The sequence below is a fragment of the Gallinula chloropus genome (genome assembly GCF_964237585.1).
Source record: "Gallinula chloropus genome assembly, chromosome: 4".
NCBI classification, from domain to species: domain Eukaryota; kingdom Metazoa; phylum Chordata; class Aves; order Gruiformes; family Rallidae; genus Gallinula; species Gallinula chloropus.
The window spans coordinates 72,403,016-72,430,129 of record NC_140088.1 but is presented as its reverse complement, the minus strand read 5'-3'; the positions used below and the strand labels follow the sequence as shown (position 1 = coordinate 72,430,129).

Here is a 27,114-nt window from a genome sequence, read left to right as displayed (position 1 = left end):
TCCTCTGCTCCTTGAATTCTCTTTCTACTAAGTAACTTTTCTGCAATGTTTGCAGTCTCCAGTCAGTAGGCTTTTTCTTTATTCTTCTCTTTTGGAAGATTGGTAGCTTACCTGTTGACATCAGCTATACCATATATCTTTTTCTTTTAGTACTATTTACACATCAGCAGCTAATATTAAGTTAAATTGCTAGGAAGGGATTACCTATCAACCGAGAAGGCCTTTCATCTGACAAACTTAACCCCTTTCTTTCCTGCAAAATAATGTATTAAGTCAGTAAATAAGAATATAGAAGGGAAAATTATTCCGAAGATTTTGTTGAAATCATGACATATTGTGCTGATATACCCACTGTAGACAGATTTTTTTTTTAAATACACTTATTAAAAAAAGCAATAGTGGTGGATAATAAAGTATGTGAGCAATGATTTAGAGTTTCAAAACAGCAGCCTCTAAAATACACCTTGATTGGTTACTGGTGTTGAGACTGGTCTGTAAATGCAGTCAGTTGGTAGCTACAATCAATGAATCAATTTTAGAGTATGTAACACCTTTGAATGAGGAGATATTCATTAGAAAAAAAAAATCCAGTGTAATTCTGACTTTTCAGTCTTGAAGAGTATTTTCGCACTGGTTTTTTGCTACACTTTAGATAAGTATGTCCAGCTAAAACATTATAATCCACATGTGACATGCATTTTGAAGAATTTATGCAGCAGTGAAGCAGAAGGATTTGAGATCCTGGAGCCCTTTTGGGAACCCAACCATATTAATTTGGCTTGAACTTGCTCAAATGAGTTATAGTATCAGATTGCATTCATGTTAGAGGGTTTTTTATTGAACACAAAAACAACTTGCAGACCTTGTTTCCTGACCCTTCCCAATATACAAAACTGAGAGAAGGCGAATGAATAACCCCTCCTTTTCTCCTGAACTTTGAATTGTGTGACAATGACTCTTTGCAATCTGCAAGGTCACTATTTTGGTGCCTCTTTCTACCTGTACGTTTTTAAGCAGAGCTGATGAGTTCCATAATATAGCACTTGCTGCTTCTTCTGTTTAGCATCACTCACTGGATCACTAAGTGAGAAGAGAAAATTATATTGTAACTGCAGTAGCTAGTAGGGCAGGGAATATATAAAAGTATACAAAAATAGTGAAGAATTTGGAACAATTAAAAAATAATTACCTTAATTAATGTGGAGTTCTTTCCATGTTCAAGGACCTCATAGCCAACAGGATAAAAAAAAAAATCCTGCCATGAGTACTTTTGTATTCAGCATCTCCAATTACAGTTTATTGCAGGATTATTGCAATATTGACAGTATATATAAATGAAGAGTAATGCAACTATTACATTCCCCAATATCTCATAGAGTTCTGTGTCACCATGAAAAGTAATTGTCCTATAAAAATTAAGTTTCCAGCTTTCTTCTCTCTGTGTTGCAGGCATGATTAAAGCATAATTATAAATGCACAATAACAAAAGGTAAACTGATAATGCTGTTGAGATTAAGAGTAGAAAACATTTTCATGGGAGCATGATTCTGACCCTCTACACGTCTGTGTTATTTGTGTATGTCCCTTATAGAACACATATAGCATGTACCATGTGGAAACTTGGTATCGCCAGTATGTCTAATTTACATTGAAGAAAAAAAGTGTCAGTTTTCAAATCTTGTTCAAATATATAGATGTATATTCTGTTTGTTTGCTTTCTACTGATTTAAATCAACAGTTTGTTGAAACATTTTGGTAATTTCAGAGTTTCAATTAAGTTTCTGTGTATGTCTTGGAGACAGTCTTCAATGGTTTGGTCAAGATGTATTGCAACTTCAGATATACTTGTGAGAAGAAACGTATTGTGAGTTCGTAAAGAAAAGTTTGCATACGTAGGTCTGAGTTCAGTTAATATATAGGAATTTATCGTACAGGCTGCCCACTACTGCTTCAGTAAGCTATTTCTGATAATTTTAGGATTAGGTATAGAACGCTATCTTAATCTTACCATCACAGCAGGTTTTGAGTGCTGAGTGCTGAGGAGTCATTGAGGCTGTGCTGAGGAGTCACAATTGTATTCATTAAACCAGGGTGATGTGTAACTTCATAGAACTGACCAATTCAGAAAACTTTACTTCGTATTAGAACTGTCAAACCTTAGCCAGTATTTTTTTGTTTATTATTTTTTAATTGAAAAACCTCTATAGTGCAGTGTTGCTGTGAGGAATTAATACAAAGCTGCAGGATCTACAACAAAAAATGCTTTAGGCTTCATTTAGTGTAAGGTTTAGATAGTGACAAGAATTCTGTATTTTACCATGATTCCTCTGAGACATTATTTCTAATGCTTCGTATTAAAAAAAAAAAGCATGTAATTTTCAGTTTTAATTTGGTACAAAAATGTTGTGAGCTATTGAAAAAAGCCTTTTTCTTCAACTGCTTTTCTTGTAGATACTAGTTCCCAGTTGAAACACCCTACCCCCACCCTCCTTAGCAGAACACACAATCACAGAATGATCATCTTTGCCCCATCCCGGGAAAGAAATGTTCAAGGCCAGGTTGGATGGGGCCCTGGGCAACCTTGTGTAGCTCCGGGCCTGGAGGTTGGTGTCCCTGCCTGTGGCAAGGGGGTTGGAACTCTATGATCATTGGGGTCCCTTCCAACCCAGATTATTCTATGATCTGGTCTTACCTCTCTGATCAAGCAGAGTCATCTAGAGCAAGTTGCCCAGGATCATGTCCAGACAGCTTGTGAATATCTCCAATCTCCCTGGGCAATCCATGTCAGTGCTTTGTTACCATCACACCAAAAATGGGTTTCCTGACATTGAGGTGGAAAAGTTTCAAGTCTGCATAGCAGTACCTTCTACCTAAAATGAAGAGGTTTTATAAGACTTATAAGAAATTGTAGTTTCAATTCAACTGCAATATCATTGGTGTCATAAAACACTAGAATCTAAGCTACCCCTAGGAGGTGAAGAAATTATCTCTTTACAGGGAGAAATATAGGGAGAAGTATTTGTCTCTGTTTTAGAGCATGAGTTGATTGCTTGGCTGGTTGTCATTCATAGTCACAGCTACTATACCATTTTGCAATACAATTCTGCTTCATGCAAATTGTAATGAGTGGGCCAGGATAACTGATGGCTTTCACTGGCTGTGCTAGGCTAGGGACCTAGTGAAAGGAAGTCTGCTCTGTAAGGGCTTGCAGCAGCAAAAGGTATCTACAGTTGCTCAGTGTGCAGAGAGTGCCTCTTCATTTGGGCAGGGGGGGTCCAAAAGGTGTGTTTATAAAGGGAGAGGCAATGTTATCAGCTGCCTCTTTGGGCTGACTGACAAGGGTTCATCTAATGATGATTACCTGGCTTAAATACTGGTTTAAGCTTGCTTAAAACTGTGGTGCTTGCAGCAATGGCAAGAAGACTATTGTTTGCTCAGCAATGCCTTTCCTCTATTTTTCAGACTTTGTTAGTTCAATTAGCAGTAATTAGCACCTCCTTGAAACATGGGGGTGAGCCATAATAGAGAAGAAACACCCAATGCCTGCTTCTAAAGCAGCTCAGCATTTGTAGATTCTTTCTCACTTGAGAGTGACTAGAAATTATAGGAAAACCTAATTTAAATTGCATTGTTCTGACTGTCTGAAATATGAAGTTCAATGTTGTGTTGCTGTGATTTATCTCTGGAATCAGTCAATGGCAAGAAAGTTCATCAAGTTTGAATTAAAACAGCCAAATTCAATATAGACATAAGAGACCAGAATCTGACTTTAATACGGTTACTAGAATGATATTTTTTTTGTTATCATTTTATTGGAGAGTACTGTAACTATTTGCTACTATTTAGGGACTTGATCCTTGTCATAACTTTTACTAACCTTATCTTTTTCTTGTTTTTCAGGGACAGCCTGGTCCTCAAGTAAGTGTCATTTTATTTTTTCTACATGAGGTTAAATACATAACGAGCCCACCAAATTCCATTTCTCTATCTGCAGAGTATTTTGATGGGGTTTTTTTAATCCTACTGTAATAAGCTTGAAACTGGTAAGCATTGCATAATTCAGCAAGGCAAATATTTCCCAAGAAAGAAACATGGGCCCCCCATATGGTTGCCTGAGATCCCTCAGCTGTTTGACCAGATGGTGGGGTTAACAACATAATGCTGAATAAAGCAAATCCTAACTATGGCTTCAAACTTTGCCACCTAACTTTAAAGCAAGATAAAATAACTTAACAAATGTAATACTTCAACTGCTTATTAATCACATGCTAATAATGCTGCTGTAATCCAGGCAGCCCTCAGTTATTTTAAATATTGCGCTGCTAGCTGTTTTGATTAATTATGTGTGCTTCTTTGCATTAGTTCATTTTTATTTAAGAATAATAGAACTTTGTCTTGTGAGCTGTAATTGAAAGCATGGAAATCTAGGGATCTAACTTCAGTTCTAAGGTAGAAGTAGATCAGCAAAAAGGAAAAATTAGGTATAGCAAAATTTAAATATAAATTATTTGAGCGGTATAGCAATATGGAAGGGTCAGGAAATACATGGAGGGGGAGAAAGCCAAACGTGCTTATGTCAGTTGCTCAAAAGCTTATCTTTTTGCTAGCTCAGAATGCATTATGGGAAGCAAACCCTGGTCTGTGGGGCCATCTTAGCACAAGTGAGCTGCCTGAACCAGGATTTCTGCGAGGGCCCCTTATATTTTTAGAATCATAATTTCAAATCAAACTTTACAGCCTTATTGATTGATTTTTATTGGTTTTTTTAAATTTAAGATTTCATTAATAGAAAATATTTTCCTCGGATTTTTTTTTTTGTTTCTGTTCGTTTCCTGTTGAAAGACAATTGCAAACCTTCATCCCACTCAGTGTGAATGTCTAGTACCCTTGCAGTGCCATGCTCCACTTGATAGTCTTATATAAGAAGCGGTCTGTATGATATTGAAAATTATGATCCCCTCCATAGCACTTGTGTTTCACCGTAGGCTCTTGATGTGTATCTCTACAGAGAGAGGTATCTCCAGCCTCTGTGCTGCAGGGGGGGAGAGGGGGGTGTGTCAATGAGAAGAGAGATTATAATTCTGTGTGACACTCTTGCTCTGAACAATCTTGTCTGGTTGTAAGAGAAGTGGGGCACAAACCTTAGGAAAATTCCTCTAGCTATCCTCCACTCCCCAGAAAACTGTATTAACTTCTCAGTTCCCTGAATCATTATATAGAAAACAATACAAGGTCCCATGATACAAGAATTCTCATCCTAACTTCTGTCGCTCTTACCTCTGGGCCATTGCCATTGTTCTGAGAAACACCATTATTCCTAATACTGCCTTTTCCTCCTTTTCAGCTCAAGATGCCCTTATTGTGGCAGGAGGATATGTACGTATTCCATCATTTTGACTGACTTGTTCAGTCCAGGAATAATCCTTGCCAAGGGCACTGGTGAGGAAGTCATAATGGCATGAGACAGCGGAGGATTTAGCTTTAGATCAAGATGCCTAAACCTAGAAGCTTGTGTGTAGGTGTTGACATGTGAGATAATAACAAGATAGATTTTAAAAACGTTGGAGGCTGTGCTTTAAAATCTCAAGATTATTTTTAATGATTTTAAAGTATCAATAGAAAACCGAGTCTGTTCATGTAGAGACAAAATAAGTGACACACACACTCACACCCCGGTTTGTCATTAAAAAACTTTCGAAATTTCACCTATCTGTGAAATTCAGTAATTTTCCCAGTCTTGAGACTGTGTCCATGAGAAACCCAAAATTAAAAATATTGGTCAGTCTTGTTATTAAGCAAAGGCTTCCTGGCTTCGATCAGAATTGCTGTGTTCACAAAAGGAGCACTTAGAAAGTTTTTGATGTTGTAGCCATGTAAACGCACACTAAGATCTAAGATAAATTAAAAAACTTTTTACATACAGTGTTTTATTAACACCTATTCTTTTCTTGCTGTAATTTTCAAAACGTAAGTTCTAAATTCACTCAACACATACATAATTACTGGGTGCAAATATAAATTCATAATGGATGACTAGCAACTTCTGTCGTTTTATTTTTGACTTTTTACTGCTTATTTCTTAAAAAATGCACCACAAAAGATAATTTTGTTTCAGGTTTCGCTGTTTCCAGTAAGAAGCTTTATTACAACCCACAAATGTTTCTTTGTGTGTGTGTGTGTGGGGGGGGGGGTTGTTTTGTTTTGTTTGCTTTTTCAGAAAAAAGTTCATGGTTCTATTGTATCTCTGAAAGGTAAAGACCATAATCAATAGCTAAATAATTTTTAGCATAACCTTTTAAAAAACCCAAACAAGTACCTTCGTATGACTGTGGGTTTCTGTTAAAAAGAAAGCTCTTTCAAATACCATGTGAACTGACTTTCTTTGTAGAAGAGCAAGCAACAAAATTTTTACTATTTTTGTTGAAACTTAAATTGTGCTTTTCAGTGGCCCCAAAGAATACCTGCTTTTTCTTGTTTAGAATGTAAATATGTATTTAGATTAGCTTGTACCAGAATGATTTATTTTCACAATAAATCTATACAACCAAATTCTGCCCATACATCTCTCATTTGAAATAATGGAAGTATTCATGTTTGTCGAAGAACAGACTTTAGCTTTTTAGTCTAAAGTTGATTCTGTAAGGAGTATGCTATCTGGCTTGTTATTTTAGTAATGGCTTGTTATTATAGTAACTGCTCTGTTTTCTAAAAAGTCAACTTCTAAACAACTTTTTTTATTGTTTTGAAGTAAAGTTGATATAATTATTAAAAACAGTCCAGTTGCTATTATGGTGAAGGAAGGCAAGATGATCCATTAGGAAATTCTGATTAACTAAAATTTTTAACAACTGTAAATGTGGGGCAGGGTGGTATTGTGGTGTAACTTCATCTCAGCCAGCCAACTCTTTTCTTCTTTGTAGCAATGTCCTCTCCCTGGCCTATCTCTAGTGCAAGATACTTTCTCTCTCATAGCAGCATACTTGATCACTCTCTGTGTGGGACTTTGAGATATAGCAGCCCCACAGATGCTTCTCCCTTCTCTTTGGCAGCCATTCAAATCTGCATTAGAAATGTAGAAAATACTAATGATTGATACTTGTTTTCATGAGATTCTTGTTTTCCTGTATGTGAAATGTCTGTGGAAGTGATGTTATTTCAGTCTGAAATTTTCCAGTGTTGTGTGCATGATAAAGGGTTACCATAGCAATTCTGGTGACAAATGTATGCGTGTGTCTCTTTCACCGTCAAGCTTCAGGGTATGTGACTGGATTATTTTTAATTTCTGATTCATGTTAGATGGGCTATTACTGGCTTGTGCCGTCAACAGAGCTGGTGGGAACCATTTTAACTTTTAGTTTTCTGTTTCTTGTCAAGGACTGAGGAAGAATAGCCAGCAGGACATAGACCATAGTTTTGAGCTGTTTTGGGTGGCAGCAGTGTAAGAAAGAGATCTGTTTATTACTTCCTAGAGAATGCTGTGGTTGTAGGAAGAATCCTAGACCTTGGGAAAAAGTTGAATATATGACAGCAGGAAGGATAGAAAGGGAGTTGTGTAAGGAAACTGAAGTTTAAGTCTTGCTGAGTTCCCCTTTCAGTTTTGGAAGTTTGGATGGCCATCTGCATTCCAAGAGCTGTTAAATGTTCCTCTCAATTAGCACATTCCCTGCAGTACTGGGGCGATGAACAAGGTCAAATGATCATGTATGTGTTTTGATGTCTTTTTAAGCTACTGGCAAGGCACATAATATGTCCTGTTGACTAATGCTACAAAGTGGTCTTTACCTGTCAGACCTTTAAAGTTGGGCGTACTGATATTCTTCTAACCACCATTAATTGAGGTGTAAACTCCATATTCCTCATTACCAACAGTTTGCTGTTAGGAATGCCTCGAGTCTCTGTGATTGGGTGGAGAGTGGGGGAAGAAGACAAGATGTAGGTTTATGAAGGAGAGAATCAGCATAAGGCTGGAGAAATAGATCATCATGGTGAGATACATATGCAGTAAAGCTGCTCCTCCTGAGAGAAGCACAGTGTTTGTATCCAGGCCATCAGCCGTTCATACTGTAGAGAATGATCTTGTGGACTGTTTCTTCTTCTAGAAGTTGATACCTTAAGCTCCTTTGTAAACTTCTGATCCTGCTGGAGGATTATGTGATTTGCTTTGAATATGCAAAAGTTACTCTGCTTCTGAGTTACATGTTACAGGTCAGATTTTGGTATCACACTATCAGTTTATTAACAAAGGAAAGGTACAGACACTCAAATTTTTGTTTTCTAGGCGAATACATAGTAATGTTATCTTCGTTTTATGTATTTATGTTTGTGTATGCACATTGTGTGATGTCATCAGGCCATTATTTCAGTGTAGGTTGTGAAATTCTTTCAATAACTTTTGTGCATCCATTGTTTTTTAATTCCTTATGTAAATTGTGATGAGTTAGAAGTTGGCATAAATTCGTGGGGGGATGGACCCTGTTATTGTGACCTTTCATTTAAAGGGAGTCAAACACCATTTTGCATCTAAAGCTTTGGGTTCAGGTTTTTTTTTTTCGGGGGGCGGGGGGGGGGAGGTGGTTCTGATGTCTTCACTACCGTGTGAACAGTGCAAAGACATAGTGCATTGTCCATGTCCGGCCCCAGGTACTACTGATGTCAGTCGGTGTTGTATACAGCAAAACAGAACCTCAACATCCTGTTAAAGCAGGTACTGTAAGTTAACAGAACCTCAACATCATGTTAAAGCAGGTACTGTAAATTAAGGGGGGAATGTATTTTCTTCAAAGGGGAGCAAACAGTTTGTTAGTCTTTGGTAAAGGAGGACACATACTGAAAAAGAGTAAACAAAAGATTTATTTTTCTTTCAAAGAAGTTCTTCCTGAGTTTAGAACATTGATAGTTTTTAAGTTGTTATATGTATACCACACAGTTACTCCCAACTACTGTCATCAAGTCCAAACTAACTAATTATACCTCTGTAAATGAAAATAAGATTTGGCTTAGCCTGAGAGTTTGGGGGCATAAATAGCAGTTGAAAAAGATTAACATAGTGTCTTTTTAAAAATAATTAGTCTCACCTAATGGCCAGATTGACATAACACAGTATGCAAACAGTCTGTTTCTCACATCTGTACCAATAAACAAGGCCAAATACTTGATCCCATTGCTGCCAATAACATTTTACTATCAATTTTGCGATCAGAAATTAATTTGAACTGAGAGCATCACATAAACAAACAGGCTTGTACTAAGGCTCATCTGTATTTAATAATAGAATTCCTGAGCATTATGGAAATTGTGTGATCTTTTTAGGAAACAGCCCATATTGACTGGTGAACAAGAAGTAACAAATGTTATCATAATGGCTTTCCATTTTATGTTAAGTTGTCAAAGAAGCAGCAAGGATCTAGCTCTTCATCAGTTTTCACCAGGTCTCCCATCAGTTTTGTAACCACATAGCTCAGTTGTTTTGAAAGACATCAGGAGGAGAAATTATTCTCAAAGCTTCTTGTTTGCTGATGTGTACATAAATGTTTATGACACAGAAGTTGCAAGAAATGTATCTTTCCAGAAGGAGTTAGTGTTTAACTGTTTTAAACTGTTGCTTTCTCAGATTTGTGTGTGATAAAGCAGTTAGTTTTGTTAAAAGGAGTCGCACTTCTAAAATACAAAACAACTCAGTTTTCCCTGGTAGACTTACGTACACGTGTAAACCAGGATAACTGTGAATGTTGAATGCCTTTTTGGCTAAGCAGATGGCATTAGTGCAAACGAGAGGATTCTTGCTTCATGAAGAGAGTGCAGAATTGGAGATTTAGAGGCAAATTATGCTAACCTATCAGTTATACCAAGCCTAAGGAAGCAGCACATATAATTTAACAAGGCCGAAGGGAGTGAGTTCCGGGCATCAACAAGGGAAACTTGTAGCATTGGGTATTGTGCTCTGTGTCCAAGATAGTTTTCTACTTGTTGTCTTCTACTCTTTTGCCAGGATTTGTGAAGGAGCATCTAATGGCAGATTAATTCCCTACAGTACATTGCTAAGTGAACTTACTTGGGGATAATCAAACTTCATAGAGCTCTGTTCATCTGATGTCAGATGGCCACAGGAGACACCAGACTCCTACCCCGGTTGTGATACTGTGTTCTTTTACCTACTCTGATAAGCATGCTTTTGATTTAAAATTTCAGTAACCATCTCTGGAAAGCCTGAGATGGAATAGCAAGATGTTCAAATGTTCAGCAGCATTTCCCGGAACTGCTAGCTTATTTCAGATTTGTTTATCTGATTCAGAAAAATATTATATTTGAAACCTATTAATTTAACAATTACCCATTCAAACTAGGTTTTGATTTTCTACAGACACAAAAATAAGAATATTTGCTGTAGAGATTCCTGCAGAAAGGACTTGTCGTGCAAGGTAGTGTCAGTTCTGCATGCCCTCACAAAATGGGCTCTGTTGTTGTGAAGGCAGATTTTTTTACTAAACCTAAAGATCTCCCTTTAGAGTAGCAGGCAATAGATGATGAAAGATTGGAAGACATACTCTTGGTTTAAGTTGTTTGGCCTAAAACTTTTACAAGTTGATCCCCTCATTTCATAGTTCAGATAGTGACCATTTATGGTACTGTAACTCTGAAAAGCCAAATCCTAGAATTAAAAAAAAAAAAACAAAACAAAACACCCTAATATATAAAACACTAAAAGAAAACTTGGATAGCTTTCTATTGGTAGGGTGTTGCTAACTTTTCTTTACAGTGGCATCATTAATTTCTGAAAAGAATTGGTTTTGTTTTAATAAAATAAGCATGAAGGTCTGATCTAGTTACATGTGCTGGTATAAATGGAATCACACATTAGCATTCCACCTATTCATCTAGATGTTGCAGCTGTCACCAGGGCATACTAGATCTTCTAGCAGCTAAGTGAAGAACTGTGAAGCAAAAATGACTTTAATCCTTAATTTGGTGTAACATTGCTTAGCTTAACACAGTACATGTGAGTATAAAAAAAAAAGCAATTGCCAGCCTAGTACTGTGGTTCCATTATGAGATGTACAAAGAGTTGTCAAAATATAATTAAGAACTCTGAAATATTTCTTGCGTTCCTAAATCATTTCTTTATCAAATGACCTTTGTATTTCCTTCATCCTATTCTGCAGATGGCAGAAATATACCAGTGTGTTCTGTGTCTTATTAGGGATTATGTCAAAGCAAACTATTGCAGTATGTTCAAGAATACTATATAGTATTTTACTATCCTGTGGCACATGTTTTTAATTTTATATTAAACTCCTACTGACTTATTGTTTTTACTGATCCTCATGCTGTATTTCAGCTTTGAATTCCAGTTCAATTTGTTGCAGATCCCAGTAGTTTTACTAACTCAAAAAAAAAAAGTTATAAAAATGTGCATTTCATCAAAGTTATGGTGACTTTAAGTTAACACTGTGATATCGAAGAGCTATCTATAGTTGCTGTGATATCTAAGGTTTTTCAAAATATCAGAATTTCCTCAATCACCCATTCTCAATCCTGGTGACTTTTGATGTTGGAAGCTTGGAAGTTCTGTAAACTAGAGCAGACCTGGGAGCTTTGGATCTCAGGCTGCCTGATGGAAGCTTCAAAAAGTTTGTTTTCCGTTGTAAAATTATACTTCTGTCAATTGAAATTTGACTTTAAGCAACCTTAAATGTTAGCAGAAATGCTTCAGGTTCTTTACGTTGAATCTGTAGTGGCGTGAAGAGTTATGACAATGTGCTATTCTTTCCTTTAATTATGAGTCACATGTGGAGGAGAGAGAGAGAAGAAAAAGTAGAAAATGTAGCGATTCCTTCTGTCATGGAGTATTCTGTGTACAGCCAGTAATTTTGTTTTTAAGCATGGCATGGAAGTTTCCATTCTGTTTATGATATTTAATCCAACATTCTACATTAGAAAAATGCTTTGGCTGGTCCCTACAATATCATAGAAGTTCCTAATAATATTTTTTGCTGAGATCCATGAGTAATATTCAGGAGTTGTGAGCTGTTGAGAAACATGTAAGACAATCACCTATTTTCAGAAATACAATCCAGTTATATTGCACAGTATATCTGTTAGTGATCGTTTGCCAAAAAGAATGAATATCCATTTAAATATACATGTACATATGTGTGTAATTTCCCCTGAAGATGTTCTGAATTTTGTAGACCAAACTATTAGACTCAGAGAAAAGTGTTTTGTTTTTAATAAACTTTATGTTGTCTTAAATTGCTTCCTGTATGAAGAAAGATGTTGCCAGCCTTAAAGATTACAAAAATATCTTCAGTCATCTCACTTTTATATATGCCTATGTATAAAAGTATGTGTGTGTTTATAGTGATACACAAATTCCTTTGCACTTACTCAGTGTTTCAGCTCAAACTTTATAAACCTGAACAATTCTCATGATAAGGCTATGAAGTACATCACTGTAGTTTTCCTCTATTGTTGATGAGATTGAGGAAGATGAAAAAAAGGCTTAGTTCTGCTAGCACTTGTTTGTCTTACTTTAATACCTATATTATTTTATATGCTATTTTTATGCTCTTTTATTTCTATATACTCACTGACTCAGAAGAAATTAGTCTGTGCTTAAGGTTGACACATCCCCATCAAGACTAAATTTATTACCTAGCTTGTGTCAAGACTTTGCCTCTTTTAGAAGTGACGTGTAGCTAGGGTAGTTCAGAGATGTCTGCAGTGACCTAGTACTTACAGGTGGTCGCCTGTGCAGTGTCACTCTTATCATTGCGTTTGTCAGTTCCTGTAAAAAGGCTCGTTTGGGTACAGCATGCACAGGAACTGTTTATGGGACTACAGGATATGAAAGGAAGGAATAGAAAAGAAAGGATAAGATCCTCAGAGAAACGTGTATTGGTATTTCACAAAAATGCATTTTCCTCAAGTGTTGCTATATCTGCAGGTTAAAAAGGTTACTCAAGTTGGGAAATAATTTTGTTGCTCTACAGCTGTAGAGCTCTCTGTATTCTATGGTCTCAGAAGCCTTTCAATCCCTTGGGCTATATTTTACATGGCTATGGCTTTATACTAATAGTTTGCTGCTGTTTTCCTTTAACCACTCATGACTTAAGTAATCTAACACAGAACTTCTTTTACAGTAACATTTTTATAGTAGAGTTTCTAGACAACACTAAAAAAAATCTGAATCTTTCTATGTCATTCTGTTACCTTAAATGAGCAAACATATCCTGTACTGAGTAGTAATGTTTGGAAAAGACAAAACTGGATGTACAGGATGGCATATTTTTGAAATACTGAACAAAACTCACTGCATCGCTACTGGAAGAAGTGTGGTATTGCTGCAGTAAGTGGAAGAATAAAATTTACCTCCCCTCTTTAAAAATTTGTGTTAAAGTCCTTTTGCTAAAGTTAAGTTTAGTGTTGAAATACAGCAAATGTATGTTGGCTGAAAACCCTTGTTTTATATAAGAGCTATCCAGTTTTGCTCATTTACACAAGTTCAGCTTTTATTACTTTAATGTAAATGTACCTTCATCTGATGTCAAGGTACAGGCCAAACTTAGTTTAAAAGGCTAGCAGGCTTTTAGCAGCAGATTCTTTGAAATGAATCTTAGCGCTTTGAATAACAGATTTTTGGGTTGTTTCTCCCAAAGAGAGAAATGGGGAAGTGTGGGAATCTGTGAAAACAGAATGAAATTGATATGGGCCACCGATAATAAAGTTGTTAGGGTTTTTTTGAGGTTTTTGTTTGGTTGAGGTTTTTTTTCCTTGAATTGGTTTACTTTTATTTCAGTAGCTGCCACATTCTAAAACTAGCCCTTATTTCAGGTAGATGAACACAGTTTTTCAAGTATTTCAATAAGTTGGGGGGTTTTTTTCTGTGTCATTATGATTATTTCGTAGAGCTGCACCCTATGCAACATCTGTTCATGAAGTACAGACTTCTCCTTGACCCAATAGCTGGTTAAAGGAGGATCTGCCTGGCAGATATTTGCATGCTATTTCTCTACACAGTTGTAATGGGAACAGTAAAGTTGAAAGATGCAGATGGCTAGGAAGCTTGGAAGATGTATTTCAATGACCACAGCTACTTCTCTTGTTAAGTAGTGACTGGCAGCGGCAAATCTCCATTGCTCTGAAGCTCTCCCCTTCCCTGGCTTTCTTCCTTTGTTTTCTTCAAAATGCTTGAAGCTCAGCCTGTCATCCTCATCAAAAAAGGTTCTTTTAAGTCAAACAAAAACCATCAAACGGCCAAAGGAAACTATCATTTCTGCTGAATTATCGGTCAGGCCACTAAGCAATCAGGGAAGCACCAGAGGTCTTCCAATTGCAGAAACTACTGTTCCAGTTTTAGGTGAAAAATAATAATAATAAAAAAACCTGAAATATTAGAATGTGAACTACTGTTTCTGAAAATAACAGGAAGTTGTTAACTCCCAGTGAGGAGCTGTTTCCTTACTAAGCTTATATGAATAAATGAAAGAGATGGCCTATGGATAAAAATCTACCAAAGGAAGTATAAAAGGTATTTAATGCTTTATTTTTTAATCTCAAAAATCTGGAAAAATAATTTAATGAGTTTGATTGGCAGGAGGTGTAATTTTTTTCTTTTCAACTTCTATTGTGTTGGGTAAGAAAGCCAGAATGTACTTCCATCATCCCTGCAGTTTTATAAGCCCTAAATTCCACTGGACTATATTGGTCTTCCTTTTAAGTCTTTTTCTTTTTAAAAAAAATTTTTATTATTGTTTTCTCAAGTTTTCTTTTGGTTTTGGAGCTTATTAATTGCTTCCATAATGTAGAACGTTTTAATCGTGTTCAAGGCATCAATAACTAATGCATCTGCTTAGACCAGGGGGTCAGCAGGATCTCAGGCTTTTTAAGCAAAATAGCTCATTATTTGTACATTCTGCTGGTTGATACAATCCTTACTGATGAGGGCAGAAAAATCCTTGGAAGTGATACTATGACATTCCTATTCTGATAAATGTGGATAATTGAGAGGTTAAGCAGTGCTAGTTATTTTTTTTTCCATTGTTTCGTATTTCTTTTAATGTTCAATGCAAAATAAAAGGCATGAAGTCTAGGGCAATAAAAACTGTTTAGAGCTAATAACTTTCCCGCTTCAGTAGTTTGACACAACAATAAATGCAGCTCTTCCAAGGAAAAGGTGAACCAATCTACCTTGAAAACTCTTTGCACTCTAATTCTTTTTAGTGTAAATTTTGAATGCAGCCTTTCATTCTTCTTTGTCTTCTGTCCCCCAGATATGCATTTTACAGTTGGTGGAAGAGTAGGAAGCCTGAATCAGTCTGCCTCAAAAATATTTCTCATTTTTGGAATGTATTGAAGACTGAAACTGGCATTTTTTGTCCTATCATTAAAAAATATTGTTAAAAACATAGATCCAACTCCAAAAAATCCTGTGACTGGCTTGGTAATAGCAAATGTAATGGTAATAGTAGAAGCTGCTCACTGTTCAGTCTGGTTTAGGAATTTTGGTTCAGTAGGTCTCACATCAGTTGGATTTAGAAATTACTTCCTGCAGTTCTGAGTTCCAGCCAAAATTTTGCTTTATTGATATAAACCAAGATTATGCATTTGGATCTTCCTTGTACCTGTGATGTTATTGAAAACAGAAGCTATGGATGTTTTCTTATAAAATGAGAGATGTAACAATATTAGATTTTCTCATCTGTGTTTTTATGTGCTGTTCTACAAGTTTAGTAGAGTGGAATTTCCTTTGCAGTGCTTTTTGCTGTGTTGCATCAAAAATGTAATCGTATAGGAAACTTCTGCTTACCTAGCAAATAGCAGAATGGGAAAGTGTGCTATGGACAAGGTAATATGGGCTTAGACTCAGGAAATACATGTATTACAGTGCCTTGAGCAGTAAGTGGTAGTGAAGAGGCTTTTGACTTTACTAGAAGACGTTTTCTTACCTTTAATAATGTGATAGAAGTTATTCTGTCCCCATATCCTTGGTCTTACTGGCACGTAAGCTACTCAGTTCACAAGAAACCTAACGGTTTATTCAAATTACAGTGTTTGTGTAAATTAATTAATGGCAATAGTAAAGCTGATCTTTGATTTTTCAGGCTCAGGCAAAGGGGGCATAGTCCTATACTTTCTGTACCATGGAATCTTTATAGGACTATTTCTGTTGAAATTTCTAGGTTTTCAAAGAAAAGCGTTGTGTTTGTCTGTAGAAATGGGAGGAAAAAAACAAGGGGGGGCGGTGGGCAGAGAGGATAGCCTCATTGATTAATCAATGAAAGCAACTGTGTCTCTCAGAGAAAGGAAGATAACTTCTCTAGCAGATCATTGTTTGGGACACTGAGCCTTATGCTTCTTCCTGGGTACTCAACTAGTCACTTACCATAGTCAGTTACCAGTGACCCCTTTGCAGCTTGTGAAGAAACATATCTAAATTGCAGTCTGAATCTTTTTTGGCACATTTTGGTTAGATCATATTTTGCCTGCCTGCAGTTTACGAACTTGCTGATTTATGTATTGGCATAAATCACTGACTTCTGAATATGGTTCTATGAATTTACAGCAGGATTCACTTACAATTTACTTGTTGGTATGAATGTTAACTGGGCTGTTTATCTAGATTGTTATATATATATATCAATTTTATGTTTCTCAGGTTGCATCTATTTACATAGTGTTTATTAAGTCAGGCACAGTTATTGTGTCAAATATTCAGGTTTCCTCTTCTCTGCCTTGGAATACTGTTACAAAATCTTGAGAATATAGGGGAGCAAAGGAAAGATTGGTGGGTTGCTTTTTTTCTTTAAGGTTTTAACCAAAAGTCAGTCATAGTCCAGGGGAAGAATAAAGTATGTAAAAGACAAAGGTATATAATTTCAGTGGTAGAAGCTGTTCAGATTCACTGGAAATTTTTGCGAGCACTTGTAAAATTGATGCGAGGTGAGATGTTGGCATTGTAAACTAGTGTGTGGAAACACTGGCTGCAAACATGGCCAGGTTTAGCCAATGCCAGAACCACATTGCTCAGTATTCAGGACTCAAATGAGTGTAGGAACTTTGAAATAGTAATATTTCATATTACTCTGTGTAACCTCTTATCTTATGATTCAGCATATCTGATCCTACTATTTTGCCACAACTGTAGGTTAGAGGGGGGAGAAATGTTCCAGGCAGAAACATAATTTGTGCAAACCATGAGCCAAATTTCAAAGAATGAAAAAATTTGACTTTTGTTATTTTGTTGTTAAGTGGCAAAACCACCTTTTACCCTCAAAATAAACTACAGGAATTGAATTAATTTAGGTAATATGTGGCAATTTAGTTGTGGAAGCATGATTAAGCTGTCAGTGAATTGGTTTCCTTTTTGAATTTGTCTAGATGACATTAGACTGTCTGGTTCATGTTTCTGCTTGTCTCTGCAAGGCCGCTACTCCCTTACGCTGCTGGCTATGCTCTTACTGTGGATGCCATAGCTACTAGTAGGTGTGAATGCATTGTATGCTGTTGTATCCCAAATGGAAATGCAGACTGAGTCTTTCCAGCTACATTCAGTCATCCAGCTGCCAGGATGCCTTGGCTGTTGTGGTTGAAATGTAGTAAAACACTGACTGTGTCTAGAAGGTTATTACCACCTGTGTCTCCCGTGGTAGCTCTGATGGGAACCTGCTGAGTTTAACACCTCATAGAACCCTCAAAGGTGGATGACCCACTGGGATCTAGGACTGTCATAGCACAACTGATCCTGCTTGGTTAGTTGTTGCCAGCTTGTGCTTTTAGCAGTGGCATCGTGTGGGTTATCTCGCCTCTTCCCTGATTTTGGAGATTTTTAGAAAAAAACCCAGAAACATTGCCGTTTCTTTCTTTGTACTCCTTCCTGAGAAGCCCTTACTATTTTCAGTTCTATTTTCACCTTGAGCCTTAAAGCCTTTTTGATGAAGTCATGGTAGAACTGCCTGTGTTAAAGGCAGACCTATAGCAATGAGAATATGAAGATAATATGTCTATAAGGGAATTCAGATAATAACGAATATCACTTAAATACTGGCTTTTTAAGAGGTCCTCTGAATGTAACTATTGCAAAACTACAAAGGTGGCAGTGGCCACAAGGGTGGAATACAAAACTGGCATCTCTCAGGGAATGAATTATTTTGTACAAGCTGTGTGAAAAATCATCCTGATTGCTCCCACTTAACCCTAAGGGGAATGTTGTCTGAATGAAGACCACTAAGGTTGGTCTCATGTTTTCTAGTACTGCATTCTCTCACCCTTCTATCCCTTGTACGCGTATTTATAATAATGTAAATATTTCATCAAAGAGTGGAAATGGCATTTTAATAGCCAAAGAAAAAAACAAAGGTCACCTGCCAATAATCCTGAACAGGGCTGTTGAATGGATTTGACCCTGCTTTCAGCTTTGTTCTTGGCTGGCAGGTGCCTGGAGGCCTTTCAATCTGCTTTGGAAGACTTTGTTTTAAAAACAGTAGTATTTGTCGCCTAATTATGAATGCAGATTTTACATGTGTTTGTGATTTACAAGGCCTTGCTTATGTGAAACACACTATAAACTCTCCTTGGAAATGTATAGTAGTCTGGAGTAGATAATTACACTTTGAGAAAAGAGCCTCTGTTTCCAGTGAAAACACTGTAAAGTTATTTCAGAAATGCTCTGACCTCAGACGTTTCATATAACCTACACAAAATGCTTTCACATTTGTGCAGCAGCTAGCTGCTTGATCTCTGCCATCTCATAAACGAAAGCACAGAAGTCTCCCTGGGAAAAAAAGCAGGATGTCTATGCCGCGGCCTACAAAGCTAGTGTTATTTTACTCACTCTGTTCTTTGTGTCTGTACCCTTAAACAGAAGAAACCTTGCCCTCCTTTAAACAAATCTGTCTCCTAATCACACCCCACCCCCACAAACTCAACTTTCCCTCAGATTTTTCTTCCTCTCTGCCTCCACTCAGTGTACACACGCTAATAAATTCTGCAGTAAAATCCTTGGGAGAATTTCTCGGCACAAATGGAAAGAAGATGTCAAAGGCTGAGGGTAGGAATTTTCTTTTTAAAGTTCAGAAAACAATAGAGAACTGAAACAATGGGGGAAGAGCCAGAGATGGGAGAACAAGCCGTGAAAGAATTGCATTAATTTCTTTTGATGAAACCCCACTGGTTCTCTTCACTAGCATCCAAAAGAGCTATTTTTGTTTGCAATTGTTTGTTTGTTTTTCAAGACTTGGTGGAAAGCAAAAGCGTTGCAAATACAAGTGCAGAGACTTGTGAGAATGTTCACGACAGAAATGCTCTTGTGGCCTTTTGAAAAGCTGTTTTTAACTGCTGATACAATGAAGTTGTCAGATATTGATGAATATTTTGTATGAAAAATTTGTGTGCTGGAAGGATGACTTAATAGAAACAACGGTGCATGGCACTTAGGGAGGATGAACATCAAGCAGTTGTAATTGCTGCTTTTGCCCAATAGAGAGCAATGAAAAAAGAAACAAACATGGATTTTTGAATTATGATGTGGAGGGTTATTTTCAGAAAACCCTGTTTGGGTGTTAATTGTATTTTCATAGAAGTCTTCACAGAGGAAAATCTGCAGAGGACAGTTGGGGCCACCTCTGCAGGTTGGAGGCAGCTGAGCATATTACTAGCAGTTGTACCAGGGAGAAGGTCTAGTAATCCTGCAGCTCTGCTGGCTGAACCTCTAGTGTGAGCACGCTTTAGCTCGTTTCTGTTCCAGTGAGCCAGTTTAGTTCAGGGAGCTGGTGCGGTCTCTGCTGGCTTAGTTTATACCAGCTGGCAGAGCTGTGGCGAGCACGCCTTGGAGTTGTGAGCCAAAACCCATCAGAAGCAGGGCTGCCCGTGGGCATGAGAATGGCATTGAGCATCTGGATAGAGGCAGTAGCAACCCCCACTACTGCAGCATGATCCAAAAGCCAACATCTGTCTACAGTCTTGGTCATGTCATGTTATCTATAATTTCACGCCTACAACCTAAGAAATAGGATTCTGACTGTAGCAGATAGGGGTCATGTTATTTGCAGTTTGCAGCCAGGAAGAGATTCAGAGCCAGCAGTGGTTTGATAATTCAAGGAGATAGAATATCTGAGCCCAGTGCTTCGCTTGTGCTCACTGTTCGCTGGAAAAAAGAGAGTAACAGCCAGCACTGACTGGTTTTAGTTCTTCCCATTCTGCTACTGCTGCTTTACTGATGGCTTGAGTCAGTGAATTCAAAAGCATGTGTATGTTTTAAAGCGGGCCTGCTAAAAATGTGTTCTGCTGTACTGTCACACCAAAGTAAGCACATACGGAGTCCGTGGCTAACTGCAGGCGATGCTGCATGTAGCTTCCAGTGTATGTATATGAACATGTGCACAGGAGAGAGGCAGGAAGGGATAAAGTGTGGTTTTAAGAAAAAAAAAAAAAAAGATGGAGAGCACTTTTATCCAACCATTAAATCATTTTATTTAATTTGTTTTTAAAGGGGACAAGTTCTTGCAGGGCAACACGAAGTAGGCAGGGGTCATTGTTAATTGAGCAGATGGTTTCCACTCCACTTGCGGTGAGCACTGTCCTTCCAAAGGAGACACAGGGAGGTCAGGTAGCAGACTTGCTTCTATGTCCCCTGCAGCAGAGGGAAGAGATGACAGGCTATGGAAGGAGACACATATGCATTAACTCCTTGAACGATTTAGCAGCAGATGCTTTTCTCTGCCACGCATCAGAAGCCCTTAAAAACAAGCAGAAAAGTTGCTACAACAAGGATTCTCAGAGAATCGTATGTGGTTGATCACATCTTTAATACACAGCAGACTGACCTTCCTTCCATGTGCATTTATGTGAACCATGTGAATTTTTATTGGTGTCCAAACATGCTCAGCTCAGAAAGGTTGCCCTGGGTTATTTCTAGTTACATTGCTGGTGGCAACCTTTTCCTGCGCTATGTGCGCATGTGCACACGTGTACGCACTCTCATAACAGTGGGCCCTGCTAGCTTGGATGTCTCCTTCTCTGTTTCCGGCTGCTTTCATATATACCTCCTGTATTTCTTTGTAATGAAACACCTGCACATCTTTCAGAAAGCTGGAGGTAAAGCCTGCACTGTCTAAGCAGCCAGTTCTTTGCAGACTGCTAGTAACTTTATTCACAAGATACTATCCTGAAAACTAGAGTATTAGAAACCCGGAGGTACCTTTCAGGAAGGTTCTCGATAGAAATGGGATAGGAAAGAATCTCACTGTTTTGTGATTCTGTCACCTTACTGTTTGTGTAGTGGTAAGTAACAATAAATACTACTTCTGCAGCAACGTGTTATACAAAGAGCGAATTTTACAGAAAACAGTGTGCTTGAGACTAAACATCAACTTCAGCATTGCCAGTGATAGGAATGAAAATACTGCCTTTACATTCCCTACTCCATTTTGCTTTGGCAATCTAAACCAAGGATGGTGCCAAAATATATGGCAGATTTATATGCCACTGAATTTACTAGCTGTACTTGCAAAGAAATTTTACGATCTTAGAAAACATTTAGTATCTGAGGGGAGATAAACTGCCGTCCCTAACTGAAATGAATAGACTTTTTGCCATTTCAGGCATAGTTTTGCTTGTCTGAGTAGTCAATTCAACCCATGGGGTGAGCAAAGTATTCAAGAAATTAACTTCACAGCGCCTTTTTTTAGCACAGTGAGTGGCCATCCCTGAAACAGCCCTGGTATGTGGAGTGAAAAATTGTAAGGAAACATGTCATTGGGAAGGAATTGCAGGTTGGCACAGGCCTCTTCTTGCTGTGTCACAGGACTTGATCAGTATCAATAACTTATCTTTGCTTCTCTTTCTTTCAGGGCCCTCCCGGTCCAAAAGGCGAGAAGGTGAGTTGTACAGGTGACGCTTCCGAGGTGAACGGAAAGTCCTCCCAGCATGAACTAAAGAGACCATTTGTATTGACGCAGTGTAATGTTAGATTATGTAAGAGAGCTGGGTAGGACACAGATGCTGTGTTAAACCTATCATCTCATCTTTCCACTTTGCAGGGAGATCAAGGTGATCAGGGCCCTCGGGTAAGCATCTTAAAAAAAATGTTACACTTCCCCTTCGCTGAGTAGGCAATTAGTCTTTAGTGCAAAACTAAATTAAATACACTGTCTGAGCTAATTATGCTTATTAGCTGCATTTACCCTGCATGTTGAAGTAAGTGTCTGCAGGACAGTAATACTGAACATGACCAGATAGTGTTTGGGAAGATTTGAGTAAAAATAGTAAGTAATGCATTAAAATACACAATTCCCATTATGGGTGGGAGCAGGTTTCACAATGATGTTGCTCTGCTGTATAAAAGCTGGCTTTCCTAACCAAACCTTTCAGTTTCCCCAGCAATGTTTTCACGCCTTGCATGGGTTCCCACAATGCAGAGGGCCACTGCGTTTCTAAAAAATGTACTTCCAGATTTCATGAGTACTTAATGAATTTTAAACAGATACCACGTATGCATGTATTAGCTCTTTTCCCTGATATGTGTGTATTTTGTATTTTTAATTATAATAATATTATCACCTTGTAAATACATCTAGGCAGTCAGAACATGTTTTAGTTGCGGAAACATAAAGGCTCTCTTATTTTTTTAAATATTTTAACTGAGAAATAGAGGAATACAGAGATGAAGGTTCAGACAGATTGGCTGTGCCAGTTCATTCTTCTTTACATCTGTGCTTCATTAGAAAATGTTTGGTTACATTGTTCTGATGGTATAGTGACTCTCTTCAGTTACAGCATGTTCCATCAACTATTTTTTCTGTCAACTGTGTTCAATATCTTAGCTTATTCTACTATTTTGTTTCATATTATTTAATTTAATTTTACTTTTTGCAGTCAAAAAATTTGTCTGAAGTCACCACACACTTTTATAGTGGAATTTGTTGTTGGTGCTTCCAGTATTGGTGTTGGTGCTCCCTAGTCGGTGTTCTGTTCTGGTTGGTGAAATGACTACCCATTATAAAGTGAACAGCTTGAAATATTATTTCAGTTGAAATTCCAAAAGATGAATTGGAAAGCTATTTAAAGACGTAAAAAGGAAGTAGAGAGCAAGAATGTGAGGAACATGCTTTTTCTAGGCTAACAGACTGAAGGTTCTGAAGAATGTAAAAATTTCATTTTATCTTCTAAGCAAATTTAGTATCTCTCAGAAGCCATGTTGGGCTGTATATTTTGGCTGGTTCTGTGCTGCAAAGCCTCATGGGGAACGTGATGAGAGAAGGGCAGAGGAGGAGGGTGGAGCGCAGTGCTTGTGGCTTAGGAGAGGTTGCACTGTTAAGAAAGCATCAGAGGGCTGTGCATAGGTGCTTGCACTAAGTGACCTTATGTTCAGAAGAACGGGTGTTTGGTTCAAAACAGGAAAACAGATGTGACAGAGGTATCAAAAAGGGATACAATAGTAAATAAAATGTGGAAGAGCAATGTTGTAAGGAGTATTAAATAGATGAGGACAAGAATCTGGAGTTGTGAGTTTTGGAGAAGTTTCCAGGGAGAACACAGGAAAATGAATGAAGTGATATCAACACAAGGTTATGATGGTACTGTTTTTTTTTCATGGTGGCTTAAAGTGGGAGAGTAGGTGACAGCTTTGGAAGAGAAGCAAAGGTGTCAGAGCTGCCAGAGGTGCAAAAGTCTTGAGAAAATATTGGAGAGGTGTAGGAACAAGAAAGTGTCTAAGTGAGAGTGGGTTGTGGTCCATGGGCTAAAAGTATTGGCGATACCCAATAAGATGATGCAAGTTTGTTCGGTGTTGCCTTGTAGGCAGAACACCTGTGAAGACTGCAGTGTCCCAGTTTGCCATACTAGAAGGTGGTAGAGACCTCACTGGACCACAGAAATCATGGTTATGGCTGCTTTGTGGCTTTGTTATATCAAGCATAACTAGAAAGTAAAAAATATCTAATGTAAGGAATTCACTATTTAGGTCCTATTTGCAGTAGCTGGCAGTTGAGACTGAATTCTATATATGAATATAGAAAAGGAATTGAATAAGGTTGGCAGTAGAGAGAAAGAGGTGCTTAATAGCACCATGTCCAAGATTGTTGAACCTTCAGTGACTGTCAAATCAGAGCATATTGCAATAACGTACCTCTTTTTTCAATACATGGGTAAAACTTGCCAAGTCTTGCTGGTTTACCCTTTATGTTGAATTGTGTTTGAATGTGTTCTACAGCAGCTTCTCCTTTTTTGCCTTGTGTATTTTACAAGTAATAAGTGCTATGAAGCCTCTGACCATTTTATGTTTCATGGTACAGCAGTTATCTCTTCTGATGACTGTCTTCAGGGTGAATGTGCTAAACCTGCTGTGCCAGGGGATTTACAATATAATTAATGGAAATTATATGTGTAAGCCAGTCATGCACCAAATGACACTAAAGCCATTTAAAAATGGTTGGTTACCTTTGCACACAGTTTTCCATCACTGCCTATGTAAAATAAATGGCTTTGGAGATAATACTGTACCATATTATTTTAGAGAGCAATTGTACTTGAACGTAACTGTGGTTTGATATCAACATTTGTATTTCATAGATGCAGGCAGACTGGATATAATATCAAAATGTGATGGACATTTTAAAGCTAATTCAACTTTTACAGCTAAGGAGCCTGAAGTTCCTTTGCTTTTCTATTTTTACATATTGATTTGAAACTAGCATTTAGCTTAACAAAGATTTTTATTTTTCCAAGTCATATTTATAACTGAAATTTCAAAATTACTCTTATTCTTTATAAAAACTGTTTGCTTTCCTCCAGGCATTTTCATTAGTTAAAGAAATCAAAATAGTATGTAAACATTGTCGAGGTCAAGATGAGACCATAAACTTTTAAGACCCTACTGAAAAGAATAGAAAAAAAATTGTGGAACAAGAAATTGTTGCTTTGTCTCTCCACTGAAGTTTTCACTTTGTGCCTTGAGATTTTTGAGAGATCCTACTCACAGTCATTGGACATGCAGAGTATATACTGGCCTGCTTTGAAGTTCAGGTTTTCTTGAAAATGTTTTCAATAAATTAATAAATTAGTAGTAACCAGACCCTGCAAATACCACCCAGAGGTCAGGCACTTGTATTTTTAGAATAAAGGGCCCAGGGGTTTTTTTTGTTGTTTTTTGTTTGTTTTGGGTTTTTTTTTAAATAATCTGAGGCAGAACTTTTAAGTATTCAGAAGTAATCTGTTGATGAATCATCATCATACAGAAATGCCATAAGGGACTCTACTTCAGAATGCCATGTGGCTTAATCTACTTATGCCCATACTGCCTATTGAAAATGTGAAGAGAAACAACATTCCAGTAGCGTTGAGTGATGTCAAAATTTATGGCTTGAGTGTGAATTTGAGCAGCAGGTTAATATGGCTTTTGGTAGTGGTGGATGTGTTTAAAAGACCTGATCTTCTTTGAAAAAATGCTTTTTTGATCTCTCTCTATATTTTTATATCAGATCTCTACTCATTACTCCAGAGTTCTGGTACACTAAACATTTAGGTCAAATGCAGAGCTAACTTTACATTGTAAGAAACGGTAGTGTTAGTCAATCTTTTAGAGGCTTTTGTTTTTGAAGAGGACGTGGCTTCATGATGTGTCCACAGAAATTTGCATTACTGTACTGAGCCATGACAAAATTAAAAATGATGGAGTTTAGCCTGTGGACTATTAGAATAAATGCTGATGTCAGTCCACTGCTCAGTTCCAGTTGCTCAGATTTCATAATGGTAGGACTGCAAAGGATATATTGTCCAAGTAAATATTGCACCCTGATTAATGGAAATAGATCATCAGAGGTGAATGTCAGGGAATGGAACATCTAGTACTGAGTATCTTGGTCTGTTCTCATCCTTCTATAAATGACATCATAAATACCTTCTGTCTTTTAGTTCAGATACATGACTGATTCCTTGCGTATCTGGTTGAGAAATTACCAGCTTGCTTTTAAGTTGGTTTTGGTGTAGGTACAATGAGAAACCACCCGGAAGCCATAGTTAAGTATTACCATGGGGTTTTTTTTTTCTCCTTTTGCTATGTTTAAGTAAATTTTCCTAGCAGCTGTGTCTGCACAGAACTGATAACATCTCTGAAATATCTTCAGCAGAAGAGGTTAGGTTCTAGAAAAAAAGGTACTCAGAAGTTAATTTTATTGTGTTAACCTTTATTGATGAATAAAAAAATTCCTTGTGTACAGTTAGGTTCAGCTAGTCACATAATGTTCTTTTCTATTGAACCCTTTCCCCTTCCCTGTTATCTTTTAATATATTTGCTTATTTGCTGCCCATTAGAGAGATATCATTGTTTTATGATAGAAATTTTGCAGGTTCTACTCTTCTTTTTAGGCAAGCTATTTCAAAATTATCCATCATGTGCGTATTATTGTAAGTTAGTATGTTTCTAAGGAATGTATAGTAAATATTTTGAGCTTTTTCCTGCTCCTGTTGACAATAAATTGAAAAACCAGATCATTGTCATTGGAATCAGTACCTCATTCATAAATCAGAAAATACTAGCTAATTAGTAATTATTAACTCATGATCATTAACTTTTCACCCTCTTATAAAGTCATCTTACTTTGTATTATGTTTTGTTTGAAGGTTGGCATATCTTTTTAGGAAGGAACGGGTTTGCTTCTACAAAACAGATAGCCTTATATAAATTAATCTGATTTCTTGCCTTCACCAAAAGCAAGACTCCTTTTTTTGTAGGCATTGCTAACTGTAGCAAATGTAGCTAAATCAGTTGATGTAATAGGAAGCTTTGTTCCCAAACAGTGCGTGCTGCTAATTTTTATCCTCATTCAGCATCTTGTAAAAGCAAAAATGTATGGTATTCTTGTCAGAATATTATCTTAATAAAATATAATTTTACATAATTTAAACATACTCTGTTAATTTCTTAATTGCCCTTGATGATGTTTGATTGTATCCTACTAAAGTTTCCCTTAATTTCTTCTCTAAATAGTGATCATGAGTTTTATTTGCCTTAATAGAAGGACTGTGTAGCTTTTGTTAGCATAAATTAGCATTGTCCCCAGCTTTTTCTTTTCTGATTAAATAACCTTTGGTTTCATTTATGAGTGTACTGTCAAAAGCTGC

General features: G+C 37.2%; 1 protein-coding gene across 1 annotated transcript in view; it reads left to right on the top strand.

The window, feature by feature from the left end:
- The window catches only part of COL25A1 (collagen type XXV alpha 1 chain), a gene marked incomplete at both ends in the record, with an annotated part of 297,516 nt that overhangs the window by 177,342 nt on the left and 93,060 nt on the right, over positions 1-27,114 (top strand). Inside the window, 3 exons of the mRNA XM_084264091.1 lie at positions 3,901-3,918; positions 21,846-21,872; positions 22,035-22,061. Coding sequence (XP_084120217.1) covers positions 3,901-3,918; positions 21,846-21,872; positions 22,035-22,061 — 72 coding nt within the window. The remainder of the gene's footprint in view (positions 1-3,900; positions 3,919-21,845; positions 21,873-22,034; positions 22,062-27,114) is intronic.